Source organism: Mus caroli, chromosome 9, assembly GCF_900094665.2.
Source record: "Mus caroli chromosome 9, CAROLI_EIJ_v1.1, whole genome shotgun sequence".
Lineage (NCBI taxonomy): Eukaryota > Metazoa > Chordata > Mammalia > Rodentia > Muridae > Mus > Mus caroli.
In genome coordinates this window covers 280,802-299,977 of record NC_034578.1, presented here as the reverse complement: position 1 = coordinate 299,977, position 19,176 = coordinate 280,802, and the positions used below count along the sequence as shown (strand labels likewise).

Here is a 19,176-nt window from a genome sequence, read left to right as displayed (position 1 = left end):
TTTACCTTTGATGGTTATGAAGTGCCCCTCCTTGTCTTTTTTTGTAACTTTGGGTTGGCAGTCAATTTTATTCGATATTAGAATGGCTACTCCAGCTTGTTGCTTAGTACCATTTGCTTTGAAATTTGTTTTCCAGTCTTTACCCTGAGGTAGTGTCTGTCTTTTTCCCTAAGGTGGGTTTCCTGTAAGCTGCAAAAAGTTGGGTCCTGTTTATATACCCAGTCTGTTAGTCTATGTCATTTTATTCAGAAATTGAGTCCATTGATATTAAGAGATATTAAGGAAATGTAATTGTTGCTTCCTGGGTTTTTTTGTTGTTAGAGTTGGGATTCTGTTCCTGAGGCTGTCTTCTTTTTGGTATGTTGAAGGATTACTTTCTTGCTTTTTCTATGGCATAGTTTCCATCTTTGTATTGGTGTTTTCCATTTATATCCTTTGAAGGCCTGCATTCATGGAAAGATACTGTGTGAATTTGATTTTGTCATGTCATACTTTGGTTTCTCTTTCTATGGTAATTGAGAGTTTTGCTGGGTGTAGTAGCCTCGGCTGGCATTTGTGTTCTCTTAGGATACGCATAATATCTCTCCAGGATCTTCTGGGTTTCATAGTCTCTGGTGAGATGTCAAGTGTAATTCTAATAGGTCTGCCTTTATATGTCACTTGACCTTTTTCCCTTACTGCTTTTAATACATTTAGTGCATTTGTTGTTCTGGTTATTATGTGTCAGGAGGAATTTCTTTTCTGGTCCAGTCTATTTGGAGTTCTGTAGGCTTCTTGCATGTTCATGGGCATCTCTTTCTTTAGGTTAGGGAAGTTTTCTTCTATAATTTTGTTGAAGATATTTTGCTGGCCCTTTAAGTTGAAAATCTTCATTTCTCATCTATATCTACTCTCCTTAGGTTTGATTTTCTCATTGTATCCTGGATTTCCTGGATGTTTTGGGTAAGGATCATTTTGCATTTTGCATTTTCTTTGATTGTTGTGTCCATGTTCTCTATGGAATCTTCTGCATCATTCTCTCTTCCATATCTTGTATTCTGTTGTTGATGCTCGCATCTGTGGTTCCTGATTACTTTCCTAGGGTTTCTATCTCCAGAGTTGTCTCCTTTTGGGTTGTCTTTATTGTTTCTACTTCCATTTTTAGATCTTGGATGCTTTTGTTCAAATCCATCACCTGTTTGGTTCTGTTTTCCTGTAGTTGTCTAAGGTATTTTTTTGTTACCTCTTTAAGGTCTTCTACCTGTTTAGCAGTGTTTTCCTGTATCTCTTTAAGTGAGTTATGAATGCCCTTCTTAAAATCCTCTACCACCATCCTGAGATATGATTTTAGATACAAATCTTGCTTTTTGGGTGTGTTGGGACTTGCTGTGGTCATGTATTGGGTTCTGATGATGTCCAGTGTTCTTGGTTTCTGATAGTAAGATTCATTTGTTTGCCTTTCGCTATCTGGTAATCTCTGTTGTTACATTTCGTAGCTTTCTCTGGCTGGAGCTTGTTCCTCCTGTGATTCTTTAGCCTCTCTCAGCACTCCTGGGAGAACAACTCTCTCTGTGGTCAGTACATTCTCTCCAGGCAAGCTCTCCTCTTGCAATGAAGGTGCAGAGAATTCTGGAGCTCAGATCCCCTCCTGATTCCTGGTGTTTGAGCTCTCCCTGGTGTCTGACTCTCCTTTGGCAGGAAAGGTGTTCAGTGGTCTGTGTCTCAGCTCTGTCTCCTGGCAATGCTTTCAAGATCCCTGGTGTGCTATGGTGCCTTCAGTGAGGAGAGTCCTCTGGAGACCTTTGAGCCCTCAGTTGAGATCGAACTGAAGATGGTACAGGGGTGGTGTGGTCCAGAACAAACCCCAACTTCTGGTCCAGCAGGCATCCTTTGTCCCTGTTCTGCTAGCACAAGATCCTCTGGGTTTTTTGGAACTGATGTTGTATTCCACTCACCAGTGATCTCCCAGTCCTGGCAGGACTCCTGGAGAGTTCTCTGGGGCCCTCCACTGAGATCGCTCTGGAGATGGTGCTGGGCATTTTTTGTACTTCTATCACGTCTAGTGTTCCAAATAGATTTAAAAAACTGGTTGAAAGCATATTACTTTTAGCATCAGAAGATATGTATATTTATGGGGCATTTAACTGTTATAAAGTATTTTGATGACTTAAAAATTTTCAACATCGAGTTGTATATTTTAAAATAAATATTATTTGTTTAATAATAATAGAAAAATCTTCCATTGTAGTGCCACTCTCCAAAGTTCCCCTCATCCTGCCTATTCTAATATCTCTATTGACAGACAATAATTTAAGTAAATTAGAATTACCAGCCTTTTATTGTTTGCTTTCAACACATTATCAAATCTCACATTGTACATTATTGATGTTGCCTTTTGCTGACTCTATCTGTCTAGGTAATTACAAAGGGATAGAAAACATAATGTCTGTTTTCTCCAAATTTCCTGGATCTGCTCCAGTATTCACACACCTCTAAAAATCTTGTCAACTGGCTGGGCAGTGGTAGCCATGCCTTTAATCCCAGCACTTGGGTGGCAGAGGCCAACCTGGTCCACAGAGTGAGTTCCAGGACAGCCAGGGCTGTACAGAAAAACCATGTCTTGAAAAACCAAAATACCAAAAAGAACCAAAGGACCAAAAAACAAAAAACAAAAACAAAAAAAAAAAACAAAACAAAACAAAAAACAATAAAAAGAAAAAAAAATTTGTCATCCAAGCCCATGCAAAACCTTTAGTTATCTCATGGCTTAAAATGTGCTCTATGAAACACATAGCTTCTTCCCATACCTCACCCTTTATAAAACTGTGAATTATTTTAGCAGAATCTCCTTAACATGGCCTACATTTACTGAATTCTTCCACTTCAATTATAATTCATCACTGCTTCTCTGTAATGATAGTGAAACACTAAAAGGTAAGCTTGCCAGGCCCATGTATAAAGACTGGGTATTACTGTGTCAACTTGGAGTGTATCTTTGAGATAACTCTCTCTACATTGTTTTCTATTATTGTTCCACCTTATCTCCTTTGTAATATAAACGTGTCGCATATTTTTCTCTTCAAACTTCCTATTCAAGATTTACCTATACTTTAAAGCTAACAACTGTCTTACATTTTGTAAATCATCAGGGTTGTTTAATAATGGTCTTTGGGACATAATATTTTTCAGTAGTAGTTAAAATATGCATATGATTTAAGTTATAAATATCCAACTCTTCAAAGCACAGAGTAGTAATTACTCTAGGGTATACAACAGCATAGTGAAAATATGCTTAAAAATAAACGTGAATGGTTTTGTGATAGAAAATAGGAAGGTCAGACTTAGAATTTCTTATTTATATTCTTTCTAATATATTTCTCACAATGGACTTCTTTTTACTATTAATTTCACTATCCCCTTAAAAATAATGTGTGTACATGTGTGTTTGCATGTGTGCGTGCATATAGTGCATTCACTTGCATGCACAAGTACTTATGAATGCCATATGTTAACTTCAAGCATCTTCCTTTGCCATTCTCTGCCATAATATTTTGAGAACGACGTTCTCACTGAACCTAGAGCTTCCTGCTTTTGATGGTCAATTTATGCCAGCAAAACAGCTCACCAGAATCCAACTGTCTCTGCTCTCCCAGCACCAAGGTTACAAGTGCATTCCACTCTGACTGTATATTTTGAGGGTGCTGAGGACCTGGAGTCAGTAACATCAGCACATATTGTGTCTGAATTGGCAAAATGTAATTCTTTTTAAGCAAAATGAACAGCGAAAGCTGACCCATCTACTTATTGCTGATACACATATCCCAAGTATTGAATATGTTAAAAAACTAATAGCCCTAGAATTGTATAAGTTCATACATCATTATTTAAATTTAAGAAGCAAGTTTGCTTGAGGAAAATTTGTTATTTGTATTATTTTTGTTTACATACATACATACACACACACACACACGCACACACACAGGAGAGGTAGACAGTGAAGCTAAGGATTACATCAAGAAAATCATTTTGCAAGTTAAAACTTGCTGGTAATGTGTCCTAAGTTTAATAACATACAAATAAATATGAAGATCACATCATATTTTAACAGCTTTATTTTCCAAGATGTCTATGAAAGCTCATTATATTTTTAGACTTTGGATTTGCTAACCCCAGAAGGCATCACATTTCTTCTTATACTTCTTTTCAAAGCCTCACTTATATCGTATTTAAACTATAGACTAAACAAAGTGAATCTATACATCTATCTTTTCCACTAAATTATATAATTTTAAAATTAAAAAATGTAAGCTGGAGGAGGCGAACACTGAAACTCATTGAGACTAATGATCCCAATAAAATGCAAGATGAAGTATGAAGGAAGAGTGTATAGGTAAACTTATTCTGATTTCTTCTCTTTCAGGAAATGTCAGTGCACAAGAACCACAGGATTAGGGTGTCCCTCTAGCTTAGAACCACACACTGGGCTACATTTTTTTTTCATTTTTTTCTTTCCTTTTCTTTCTTTCTTACTTTCTTTCTTTCTTTTTTAGTATTTTGATTGACATGTTTATTGGCATGATTATATTGCTTAATCAAAGTACGCATATATGGTGTCATAACATGAACTATATTTATATTAATAGATAGAAGTAGTGCTTGATGAAAACTTTTTATGACCCTGGGCTACTTTTATTACAAATTATGCAAAAATAAATTACAGAGAGGTTAAAGACAATTTGTAAAACCTCTTATTTTATATATCTTAGTCATTCTCTACTCAGAATACTTACCCCTCAGAGAGGAAGTAAGCATCTGCTGCGTGTTCTATATAATCATTCTATATAGTCTCCTTTTTTCAGGGAGGCACATCTTAATATGAATACCTCATGAATCATAATCGGAGGGGGAAAATAAGCACATAAGTTCTATCCCAATCTGTTTCCATGTGGCTTATACCATGAAGAGGTTCAGCTGCTCAAATTTTCTATGATTATATTAAAACCCTGCCATTCACCATTTGCTTAAATTAAGTGTCTCTGCTGACCTTCATGTAAAAATCCACGGACTCTGTCATTACATAATCTGTGTAAAAATCCTTGCAAACTGTTTATCTACTAAGTAGGTAGAGGATTGACCTTCTTGAAATATGGCTGTAGCTTTTACAAGAAGTTCCTACAGAGTCTGCCAAAACACAAATAAAAAATGGTGATTCTTACACAGTTGTGATGTACCCTCATTCAAAGCTAAGAATATTAAGATTCTGACTGAGAACATTGACCATATAGGAAAGAGTGAGAATACTTGCATATATTCTTTTAGAAGTAGAGGATCTCACTATATTGATGTTGTGAAGAAGCTCAAAGGTAAATAATATAAACCATATTTTAATATCATTTGTTATGTCCTTTTCTCCATAAAAATAAATTCTTTATATTGTAGTCTCACTCTCTAAGCAAAAGCTAATTATATTTTCACATTTGCTTAGTATTGTGGGTTAATTATTTACTAATTTTGAATAGAAAGCAGTTGTGCAGAACTATTTTTCTTAAACTGCAATATCAGAATTGCTGAAGTCAATACTTTAAGATGAAATAATGAACTTTTGCTAAGATACTAGAAAGATGTATATTCTATATAAAGATTTATCTATCTCTCCATATGTGTGGCAAGTATCTCATGATAATGTATATATATGTATGTATATATATATATATATATATATATATATATATATATAATTCGTCATCAAGTTCAAGTTAGTATGCATTCTTGTGAGTTGAGAATTTGTTATTAAAGTACATATATATAATTAGCTCATCTCCATTACCTTGTAAATATCCAAAAGGCCACACTGGTGATCAAATCTTGTGTAGAGTTCATTGAGCATGCTGATCACCTGCATGGGAGTACACTGAGCACATATGGCTGTAAAGCCCACAATGTCAGAGAAAAGCATGGTGACATCATCAAACTTTCTGGCCTGTACTTGCTGCCCTTGCCACAACTGCTGGGCTACATCACCAGGGAAAATGGAATACAGCAGATCCACTGTCTTCTTTTTTTCTTCTTCCAGGGCCTGGTGAGTTCTTTCTAATGTGGCCTTTAATTTATCCATCCTCTTCTTCAAGCCATCCTGGGCCTTGGCTTGCTCTCCAACTAAAATGACATCTCGGGTGGCATCATGAATAGGGATGTCTGAGAGATGCAGTCCTCGGCCCATCAGTTCATCCAACTTGTCCACACATGGAGATCCCAAAAACAAAATGGCACTTGATTCTGGGACATGGATCATTTGTCCTTTGATTTCCATCACCTGTGAAAAGGACATGGAAATTTGATCAGTCCTCATCACAAGCAAGAAGAAAAAAAATTATGTAATGCTTGATGGCTAAGAGAAACAAAATTGTTTCTTCACTGTATGAATTATTGTTTTCACACTAGGAAATATTCAATGTATTCAAAGCCATTATATACTTTATGGATCAGAATAGAAATAACTGTTTTCCATCTTATTTTAAAGACAATGATAAAATATAAAATGAGACCATTGAGAAAATTACACAGGAAAACATTTTTATTCAAGATTGAGAATTATTCCCAGGTGTATTGTTGAACTGGCTTATGAACCAACTCATACCACTTCAGCTTAATAGTGACAGAATCAGGATGAACTGACTTGTCAAAATACCTGTACTTAAGTGTCATTAAAATAACACCCCCTTCAAAAATTAAATCTTGGAGTTCAAGATAAATCATAAAAAATATTTAGTGTTAGGTACATAATTTATCCACCTGCTACACAGTACTTGGAAAAAGTAGCAGTCAACATGATGACAAGATTAGTGGGCCCTTCAGTAAGCTGAAAAGTAAAGAAGTTAAACCACAAATCTGTCATTAAGCCATTGTTAGCAGAAAGTGCGTATTCATAAAGCAAAACATACTCCACAGACATAAATTAGAATAGAACTTTAGTCAGTGAAGAATGTAAAGTGACCTTCTTCCCGGTTCTTTCTGCTGAGGCATATTGCTAGTTGGTCTACTCCCCTGAAGACACCATATCCTGAGATATCCCAGAAGATCCACTGCACTCAGAGCAGTCAGGCAACTGAGACCACAGCCTGAGGCATCCCAGGAAATATGTTGCACACAGGGAAACTAAGCAACTGATCACCAGCTTGTCTGCTCCCCTAAAGACACCACAGCTTAAAGGCATCCTAGGACCTCCTCTGTACACAGAGCAACTGGGCAACAGACAACACAGTCTGAAGACCTCCTTGAGGTTTGGTGGCATACAGAACAACTTACCCAACAGACTGAAAGTCTCCCAGTAGTTCTGATACACACAGAGAAAAAGAAACAACAGTCCATAGCTGCCCCACCCTACCCCCTACCCCTCCCCACCCTCAAAGAACATCTTTCCACAAGACAACAGATTGACTGCTCCTCAGTATGAAGGCCTCCCAGGAGATCTACTGTAGCCATGGTATAAGATCAGCAGCTTCTCTGCCCCTCTGAAGAGACACCAATAGGAAGGTCCCACAGGTGGTCTGCTACAGCCAGGACCTCAGGCCTATCAGAAGACCTGAAGCAACCCAGGGACAAAAGAGGCAGACTCCAGACAGTCACCCAGACCATCAAACATGAGGTATAACCAGATGGCTAGAGGCAAGCACAAGACCATAAACAATGGAAGCCAATATATGAGGCATCATCTGAACCCAGTTCTCCCACCATAACATGCCCTGAATATACAAAGACACCTTGAAATCAGGAAGCTGACCTAAAATCCCATGCCATCAAGTAAGTCCTTTAAGAGAATGTAAATAATGCACAGAAAGAGATACAAAAAAAACAAACCAAAAAAAAACAAAAACAAAAACAAAAAACAAAACAAAAAACAACATAAAAAAAACAGGTAAACAGGTAGAAGCCCTTAAAGAGTAAACAAATAAATCCCTTAAAGAAATATGGAAATCACAATGAAAAAGGTGGAGAAATTGAATAAAGCAGTCCAAGATGTAAAAGTGGAAGTAGAAACAATAAAGTAAACACAAATGGATCCCACTTTGGGCCTGTCACTGGAACTTCTTTATCTCAGTCCCCTCACCATTTCCATCCCTGTAATTCTTTTAGACAGAAAAAATTATGTGTCAGAGATGTGACTATGAGATGGCAACCCCATCCCTCACTTGATATCCTGTCTTACTACTGGAGGTGGGGACTATAATTGCCCTCTCCCTACTGTCAGGCCTAACACTATTACTATGGAAGCTATGGAATGCTCACAAAAAGGAATCTGTCATGACTGCCCTCTGAAAGATCCAACAAGCAGCTGAGTTAGATGCAGTTAATTGCACCCAACCAATACAGAAGCAGCTGACTCCTGTTTTTGAATTAGAGATGACTGAAAGAAGCTGAGAAGGATGGTGAGCCTGTAGGAAGACCAGCAGTTTCAATTAATTTGAACCCCTGAGATCTCTCAAACACTGGACCACCAACAGACAGCATACACCAGCTGATATGAGGCCCCCAACACACATACAGTAGAGGAATTCCAGGTCTGTGTTCATTCAGATTTGAAGGACCTAACTGTCAAGAGACTGGAGGCCTCAGTGAGTTTAGAAGTCAGGTGGGGTGTGTGTGTGTGGGTCGGGGGGTGAGGGCATCCATGTGGAGATGGGATGGGTGGAGAGGAGGTGTGGAATGTGGTGCAGTCTGATGGTGGATGGGGAGGGGCAGGGAGTAGAATATGGAGTGTAAAAAATGAATTACAAATAACATTAAATTAAAAAAAAGAAAACAAAAATGGAGGCAAACCTAGAAATGGAAAAACTAGGAAAGAGGTCAGGAATTACAGATGTAAATATCACCAACAGATTACAAGAGATAGAAGAAAGAATCTATGGTAGGGAAGATATCATAGGAGAGATGGACACAACTGTCAAAGAAAATTCAAAACCTAAAATACTCCTAACCCAAAGCATCTAGGAAATTCAGAACACAATGAAACGACCAAATCTAAGAATAATTAGAATAGAGAACGAAGATTCTGAGTTCAAAGGACCTAAAAATGTCTTCAATAAAAACATAAGAAGAAACTTCCCCAACCTAAAGAAAGAGATGTCCATAAAGGTACAAAAAGCCTATAGAACACCAAATAAATGAGAATAGAAAAGAAAATCTGTTCCTCACATACTAATCAAAACACTAGCTGCACAGAACAAACAAAAAATATTAAAAGCTGTAGGGGAAAAGGGCCAAGTAAAATATATATAAAAAAAAAAAAGAAAGAAAACACACAAGCACACATTGCACCTCACACAATAATAGTGGCAGACTTAAACACTCCACTCTCAACAATGGATAGATCATAGAAACAGAAACTACACAGGGACACAGTGAAACTAACAGAACTTATGAGCCAAATGTATTTAACAGATATCTATAGAACATTTTTTTCTAAAACAAAAGGATATACCTTCTTCTCAACACCTCATAGTACCTTCTCCAAAACTGACCACATAATTTGTCACAAAACTGGCCTCATCAGATACAAAAATATTGAAATAATCTATGTATCCTATGAGAACACCACACACTAAGGCTGATATTCAATAACAACAAAAATAACAGAAAACCAACATTCACGTGGAATCTGAACAACAATCTACTCAATGATATCTTGGTCAAGGAAGAAATAATAAAAGAAATTAAAGACTTTTTAGAGTTTAAGGAAAATGAAGCCACAACATACCCAAACTTATGGGATACAATGAAAGCATTTCTAAGAGAAAAACTCATACCTCTGAATGTCTCCAAGAAGAAACTAGAGAAAGCATAAACAAGCAGCTTGACAGAACACCTAAAAGCTATAGAACAAAAGGAAGCAAATTCACCCAAGAGGAGTCGACTGCAGGAAATAAACTTATGGCTGAAATCAACCAAGTGGAAACAAAAAGAACTATTCAAAGACTCAATGAAACAAGGAGGTGGTTCTTTGTGAAAATTAACAAGATAGATTAAACCTTTAGCCATACTAACTAGAGGGCAAAGGGACAGTATCCTAATTAACAAAATCAGACATGAAAAGGGAGACATAACAACAGAACCTGAGGAAACCCAAAACATTATCAGATCCTACTGCAATCTTACTAAATCAGGGACTAGACAGGCTGCCCAGTTTTTCTCTACCTCTTCAGTATAGTACTTGAAGTCCTAGCCAGATCAATTAGACAAAAAAAGGAGATCAAGGGAATACAAATTGGAAAGGAAGAAGTCAAAATATCATTATTTGCAGATGATATTATAGTATATATAAGTGAACCTAAATTTTTCACCAGAGAACTCTTAAACATGATAAACAACTTCAGTGTAGTAGCTTGATATAAAATTAACTCAAACAAATCAGTTGCCTTTCTCTACACAAAGGATAAACAGGATGAGAAAGAAATTACACAAACAAAACCCTTCACAATAGTCACAAAAAATATAAAATACTACCTTGGTGTGACACTAAGGAAGTGAAAGGTATATATGATAAGAATTTCAAGTCTCTGAAGAAAAATCAAAGAAGATCTCAGAAGATGGAAAGATCGCCCATGCTCATGGATTGGCAGGATTAATGTAGTAAAAATGGCCATCCATCTAGCCTAAAGCAATCTACAGAATCAATGCAATCTCTTCAAAATTCCAACTTAATTCTTCGATGAACTAGAAATGGTAATTTGCAAATTCATCTGGAATAACAAAAACCTAAGATAGCAAAAGCTATTCTCAACAATAAAAGTACCTCTGGTGGAAACACCATCCTTGACCTCAAGCTGTATGTACTACAGAGCAATTGTGATTAAAAACTGCATAGTACTGGTACAGTGACAGACAGGTAGATCCAAGAAATAGAACTGAAGACCCAGAAATAATCCACACACCTATGGTCACTTGATCTTTGACAAAGGAGCTAAAACCATCCAGTAGAAAAAAGACAACATTTTCATCAAATGTTTCCGGATCTATCCGGATCTGCCGATCCGGCAGTTATCATGTAGAGGAATGTGAATTGTCCATTCTTAGCTCCTTGTACAAAGCTCAAATCTAAGTGGATCAAGGAACGCCACATACAGCCAGAGACACTGAAACTTATAAAGAAATTGGGGAACAGCCTCAAAGATATGGGCACAAGGAAAATTTTCTGAACAGAACAGCAATGGCTGTTATAAATGGGACCTCATATAATTACAAAGCTTCTGTAAGGCAAAAGACACTGTCAATAAGTCAAAAAGGCCACACCAGATTGGGAAAAGATCTTTACCAGTCCTAAATCTGATAACGGACTAATATCCAATATATATTAAGAACTCAAGAAGATGGACTCCAGAAAACCAAATATCTATTAAAACATGAAAGAATTCTTAACTATGGAATAATGAATGGCTGAGAAGATCCTTAAAAAAGTGTTCAACATCCTTAACCACCAGGGAAATGCAAATCAAAAGAACCCTGAGATTCCACCTCACACCAGTCAGAATGGCTAAGATCAAAAACACAGGTGACAGCAGATGCTGGCAAGAAGTTGGAGAAAGAGGAACACTCCTGTGGTGCTGGTGGGATTGCAAGCTTGCAAAGCACTCTGGGAATCAGTTTAGTGGTTCCTCAGAAAATTGGACATCGTACTATGGGAAGATCCAGCAATACCTCTCCTTGGCATATACCCAGAATATGTTCCAACTTGTAATGAGGACACATGCTTCACTATGTTCATAGCAGCCTTATTTATAATAGCCAGAAGCTGGAAAGAATCCAGATGTCCCTCAACAGAGGAATGAATACAGAAAATGTGGTCCATTTATACAATGAATTACTACTCAGCCATTAAAAACAATGAATTTATGAAATTCTTACGCAAATGGATGGATCTGGAGGCTAGCATACTATGTGAGGTAACCCAATCACAAAAGAACAAACATGATATGCACTCACTTATAAGTGTATATTAGCCCAGAAACTTAGGATACCCTAGATACAATTTGCAAAACACATGAAACTCAAGAAGAAGGAAGACCAAAGTGTGGAAATCTCATTCCTTCTTAGAGGGAGGAAACAAATACTCATGGGAGGAGTTACAGAGACAAAGTTCTGAGCTGAGCCTGAAGGAAGGACCATCCGGAGACTGGCCTTCTCAGGGATCCATCCCACAAACAACCACCAAACCCAGACACTATTGTATATGCCAGCAATATAGTGCTGACAGGACCCTGATATAGTGCCTGGCAAATACAGAAGTGGATGCTCACAGTCACCTATTGGATTGAACACAGGGTCCCTAGTGAAGGAGCTAGAGAAAGTACCCAAGGAGCTGAAAGGGTCTGTAGCCCTATAGAAGGAACAACAATATGAACTAACCAGTACCCCCAGAGCTCGTGTCTATAGCTGGTAAGAAGTTGGAGAAAGAGAAACACTCATGTTTGATTGATTAGAAGTCTGCCATCAATGTGTGGAGAGTCCCTTGGCCATGCAAAGATTCTATGCCCCAGTATAGGGGAATTCCAGGGCCAGGAATTGAGAGTTGGTGGGTTGGGGAGCAGGTGGAGTGGGGAGAGTATAGGGGAAAGGGGGTAGCATTTGAAATGTAAATGAAGAAAACAGCTAATAAAAAAATTCAAAAAAAAAAGACTCAAGAAAAAAGACTTCTCTTTAGAAAGATAAACTGTGTATTATGATCGGCCCATCTGTTTATACAAATAATATATTCATTTAGTATATAAGACAGAGTGTAATTTTTTTAATATAAAAAGAAGCCTATTTGTACAGTTTGTAACCCTAGTCATTCTGGAAAGATTTGGCAGAAAATATGATCAAAACAAACTGTACAAAATTCTCAGAGAATTAATAAATATATATAACAATTTTTTTATAAGTGACTAATTGTTAATTTTTCAAAATCTCTAACTTCTACAGTCCTTGTGAGAAAAAAAAAATATTCACTATCTATATCATAGGACAGTTACACAGGAGACAGAAACAAAACAAATAGATTTCTTTTAAAATAATTTTTGTTGTTGAATTCTTATCTTAACTAATGCAGAAATTCACTTGTAACATTTGTGTCACTGTCATAAATATATTTCACCAGTTGGAAAACAATACAAATTATTCTTCCTAAGTTATTTTGTCAAGTGAATGTTCTTAAACTGGGTATTTGCATTTACAAATTTAGTAATTAAAAAAATTCCTCTATAAACTACATTTCTTCTACAAAGTAACCAGAGTCATAAACTTGGGGCCTGGTGAGATGGCTCAGTGGGTAAGAGCACCTGACTGCTCTTCCGAAGGTCCAGAGTTCAAATCCCAGCAACCACATGGTGGCTCACAACCACCCGTAATGAGATCTGATGCCCTCTTCTGGTGCGTCTGAAGACAAAGACAGCTACAGTGTACTTACATATAATGGATAAATAAATCTTAAAAAAAAAAAAAAAAANAAAACTTTCTCAAATATAAAATTTTATTATATGTCTAATAATGTTAGAGATCTATGAGATAATAGCCATTACAAAAAATAAGAACTTCGCAAAATCTATAAAATTTCAGAAACTAGAAAACATAAAAAGGGATTATTTCATACTGAATTGCAATAAAATTGAAACGTCATTAAATTGGGAATTTTAGCTTGGTTCAGTCCAGTTATTCAAGTTTTTAAACTCTAGGTTTCAATATGGTTAAAATAGATATGTAGGTAATGAGTCTGATGAGGATGGTGTATATAACTAATACATCTTTTGAGTACATGCTTTTTACCGATGCACAACACTGAGAAAGCTTAATAATTGGTGATAAAGAGAGACAGGGCAATGGACCATGCCACCTGTCAGAAGAATTAGTAAGATAGTAGCAAGTTCAGAACCCCAGGAAATCTCATAACTGAGAATGGCAGGAATTTGAACTAGTTCCTCACCTGGTTCCTGTCCTGGAGCATGTGACCACAACACCCTACCAAGAGGATCATAACAAATGGTCACATACTATAGAACCTAGAGTTCTCCATGCTAATGAAGTATCTGGATAGGTCTCAAGTGTTTAGCCAATGAGCATCCCTTCCTGAGTATCCCGTCCTACAAAAGGTTTTAATCTCTGGTTCACCCTAAGTATGCACATGCATCTTCATCCACTGTGAATAAAATAGTTGGGACAAGCAAGTACTGTCTCCTTTATCAAAGAATGTCGGGTCGGAGAAAGGAGTAGACCTTCATTATATAGATCTGCACATAAGTCTCCCATAGAAGTCTCACCTTACTCCTGGCACTCACTCAGAGCTAAGCACTAGATTCTGCCCTGCCCCTCTCCCCCAACTCCTGCTCATTGCAGGCTCTCTGCCTCTTTCTCAACTCTTCCTCAAGGTTCACAGTAGCTACTGGATGCACAGGAATTTGAAAACCACAACATCCATTCCAGCCTCCCCCACCCCCAGCCATCTCACCTGGAGAAACATGGGCTGGGACCTCATCCTAGACTATATGATGCCCCCCCTGAGCAGCATGTTTGCAGCTTGGCATCCCAGCAGTGAGTTGGAAACACAGACCGACAGGAGAACAATTACAATTTTAAATATAATTAATAATTTAAGTATAAGTATAATCTATGCTTATAATAAATATGCAAATAATATAAATAGTAAAACGAATTAATATTTTAAAACATTCCCAACAAGCAGCTAAAAGAACAATAATTGTTATTGATATTGATAGAATATTTATTCTCTTTATTATCTATTCATATTCTGGATGTGGTTTTGATTGTTTAGATCTCTGAGATAAAATTAATGAGGCTCAAAAAGTTATATATCATTGGATCTTTAAGATCAGGCAGGAGTGGTTTCTGTTCTTAAAGACTAATGATAACTTCCAAGACACTAGCTTTGTTGAAAAAAATTAGAATACACAAAGTGTCTGAGCAGAGAACCTTCTATTCTGTATTAAGTTTCTTTCTCTCATCTACTAACACCCTCACCATTTGGCCTGGCTAAGGACACAAGAAAAGATTAACTTGACACTAGAGGATTCAGCAAGAAGCACCCATTACATAAGCTGAAATGTCCTTCTTTCACTTAAAGATACCAAACACTGGATGGGCAAAATGTATTCAATATTCTCTAGCATCATTACCAAGGACAAATTGGAACAAAGAAGGATGATATTATGAAAGGAGATAAAAACTGCACAAGACATATTCGAAAAGTTGGCATGTGACTGAAATTACAACCCATCAAAGCCATCCAGGCAGACTATAGTGAAAATATGGAAATATAAACTGATATAAGAACCAGGAAATCACAAACGTGAAAGGAAAACGACAATCAACCTATGCCAACACTAAACTGAGTCAGATACAGGGATTACTTACTAAGAATTTTCAAGCAGTTCAGGAGTCAGAAAGAATAGAAGACAACAAAAGAATACAGCCCACTGAATCAACTAAATGGGCTCACATAGTCTCATAGTAACTGAAATAGAAAGCACAGGACCTGAATGGAAATGCATCAGGTCTTTTGCATATATGTTATGGTATTTTTGTGGGACTCCTAACAGTGGGAGTGAGTGTGTCTGTCTCTCTTTTGCCTGGAGTTGAAACTCTTTTCTTCCTCTTGGGGTGTCTTATCTAACCTCCACATGAGGGCATTTGTCTTATCCCATTATATCTTGTTTTGTTATGTTTGGTTGTTATCTCTGGGAGGCCAGCTCCTTTCTGAAGGAAAATAGATAGGGAGTAGATCTGAGGGAGAGGGGAGGTGTGGAGTATCTGGGAAGAGTCGAGGGAGGGCAAACTGTGTTTGAGATGTATTAAAAAGGAATCTATTTTCAAAGAAAAAGGAGATTTTTAAAACTGAAGCTATTGAGAGAGCTCAGCTGTTACAAATAATTGCTGTTGTTACAGAGGAAAGATATGTTTCCTAGAACCCACATGATTGATTGGAAGAACCTGTCACTAAAGATCTTAAGGACCTGACATTGTCTTCAGACTTTTGCAGACACCAGAATCAAACATGAGACATATAGTGTATACACATCAGGGAAAAAAAATTAACAAAATTAAAGAATTTTTACAGAGAATTTTAAAGACAACAGTAATGTGCTTCTGCAGGCAATTACAAAATGTTTTTACAAACAAATTTTTAAAATGTCTAGAAAATCTCAGTAAAGCAATAAAAAATACAATTTAAGCCACTGGAAATTATAGAATCGAAAAATTAAAATAATATAAATAGGAAATTCCCTGGGAGTGGTCAAAATAGAATGGAGATGACAGGGAAATTTACTCAGTCTAAAGAAATGAGAGGAAACAGATTTTTTCTGGTTTTTATTTTTAATCCTAGTATCCTTCTTCATATTTCTGGTGTCATTCCTAAAATATAAGGAGTAGGACCTATTTCATTTTATATAGAATGTTGAACCTCATTCCTGAAGAATATCTGAAATTTTTTAGGAAAAGGATATGACATTTCGGTGACCATGTTCCTCTCACATGGGAAGGTACTCGTAAGGAAAACATCTCCTTAAAAGGAACTCCTAAACCATGTTTGAAAACACACTAAATAACAGCAGCATTTAATCTTTTAGACTTTGCTTTTAGACAAAGCAAAACATTGCTTTGCCCATGCTTTGTGGAATACATGGATATAAACACGTTTAGCCTCAAGTGCCAATTTAGATTTCCATTTTTACAGCAGACATAAAATGAAGCCCATGATGAGTGGGATGTTGCTTATATAATTTCTAAAAAATCTAATAGAAGACCAGCGAACATCTCCACAAATTTGCTTTCATACTGTATGTACTTTTAGATTAGGAATATGTACAGGCCTCAGAGAAAGATATTATACCTGATAAATCCAATAGTATATATGGGTTATCAATATTTATTCATATTCATCTTCAATCTGATATTCTTCATGGGTATCAAAGTTGAAATGTTACTGTGACCAGAAGCTCGGAAAAAGCTAATTTTATGCCTTCCGTCTGACAGTTCTCTGTGACTCATAGTCCCTAATTACTTTTTCTTCAGTGTATTTACAGCATGCTTTTTCTGTCTGATAACCAGTGTTTATCAGACAGCCTATGGTCAAAGCACTGTGAAAAATAGATTATATTATTTTGTTACTCCTTTTTAATCTTATTGCTGTATCAAATATATTTTTCCTTTATTTTTTTTAAAGTAAAGAAGACAGTTTACTCAGGGCATGGGGTGTGGCGTTGAGAGGGTAGTAGAGACTGAAAAAGGCACAGAGAGTAGAGGCCAGCCATGAGCACATGGAGGGTAAAAAGGGAGGGGAATGGGGAGAGAGAGGATAAGGGACAAGAGAATAGAGGAGGAGTAAGAAGGAAAGAGCTCAAACATATTTTCAATAAACTATGTTTTACTCAGAAAATTGGACATAGAACTACCTGAGGACCCAGCAATACCACTCCTGGGCATTTACCCAGAAGGTGCTCCAACAAGTAATAAGGACACATGATCCACTTTGTTCATAGCAGCTACATTTATAATAACCAGAAGCTGGAAACAACCCAGATGTCCTTTAACAGAGAAATGGATACAGAAAATGTAGTATGCTTACACAATGTACCACAATGTACAATTACTACTCAGCTATTAAAAACCATGACTTCATGAAATTTACAAGCAAATGGATGGAACTTGAAAATATCATCCAGAGTGAGGTAACCCAGTCACAAAAGAACATGCATGGCATGTACTCACTGATATGTAAATATAAGCCCAAAAATTCACCCAAGATTCAATTCATAGACCATATGAAGCCCAAAAAGAAGGAAGACCAAAGTGTGGATGCTTCAATGCTTCTTAGAAGAGGGAACAAAATACTCATAGGAAGAAATATGGAGAAAAAGTGTGGAGCAAAGACTGAAGGAAAGGCCTTCCAGAGACTGCCTCACCTGGGGATTCATCCCATATACAGTTGCCAAACCCGGATACTATTAAAGATGCAGGAAAGTGCTTGCTGACAAGAGCCTGGCTGTCTCCTGAGAGGCTCTGCCAGAGCCTGACAAGTACAAAGATGAAATGAAATGAAAGATGCAGATGCTTGCAGGCAACCATTGGACTGAGTGCAGGGTCCTGGATGGAGGAGTTGGAGAAGGAACTTAAGAGGCTGAGGTGGTTTGCAGTCCTATTTGGTGAGTAACAGTGTCAACTGGTCAGACCCACCAGAGCTCCCAGGGACTGGACAAACAACCAAAAAGTACACATGAAGGGACTCAGGTCTCTGGCATCATATATAATAGAGAATGGACTTGGAATGGCAGGGCAGGAAGGTGGAAGTGGGTAGGTAGGTGGCAGAGCACCCTCATACAGGCAGGGGGAGGCAGGGAAGGGATAGGGTGTTTCCAGAGGAGAGACCTGGAAAGGGGATAACATTTGAAATGTAAATAAAGAAAATACCCCCCAAAACCTTACCAAACAAAAGTGGGAGTAGTTATCTTTAAAAATAAATGCAATAGAATATGAATGAAAGGGGTTCATTATATTGTAATGGTTAGCTGTGGAACACCATGAAAAAGGAGATCAAGGGAATACAAATTGGAAAGGAAGAAGTCAAAATATCACTTTTTGCAGATGATATGATAGTATGTATAAGTGATCCTAAAAATTCCACCAGAGAACTCCTAAACGTGATAAACAACTTCAATGAAGTAGATGGATATAAAATTAACTCAAACAAGTCAATGGCCTTTCTGTACACAAAGGATAAACAGGCTGAGAAAGAAATTAGGGAAACAACACCCTTCTCAATAGTCACAAATAATATAAAATACCTTGGCGTGACTTTAACTAAGGAAGTGAAAGATCTGTATGATAAGAAATTCAAGTCTCTGAACAAAGAAATTAAAGAAGATCTCAGAAGATGGAAAGATCTCCCATACTCATGATTGGCAGGATCAATATAGTAAAAATGGCTATCTTGCCAAAAGCAATCTACAGGTTCAATGCAATCGCCATCAAAATTCCAACTCAATTCTTCAACGAATTAGAAAGGGCAATCAGCAGATTCATCAGGAATAACAAAAAAACCTAGGATAGCAAAAACTCCTCTCAAGGATAAAAGAACCTCTGGTGGAATCACCATGCCTGACCTAAAGCTTTACTACAGAGCAATTGTGATAAAAACTGCATGGTACTAGTATAGTG

The 19,176-nt window shown here is 37.1% G+C and overlaps 1 protein-coding gene across 1 annotated transcript in view; it reads right to left on the bottom strand.

Moving 5' to 3' along the window:
• Positions 1-19,176, bottom strand: part of Gucy1a2 (guanylate cyclase 1 soluble subunit alpha 2) — a 237,569-nt gene that overhangs the window by 130,741 nt on the left and 87,652 nt on the right. Inside the window, exon 5 of the mRNA XM_029481402.1 lies at positions 5,807-6,292. Coding sequence (XP_029337262.1) covers positions 5,807-6,292 — 486 coding nt within the window. The remainder of the gene's footprint in view (positions 1-5,806; positions 6,293-19,176) is intronic.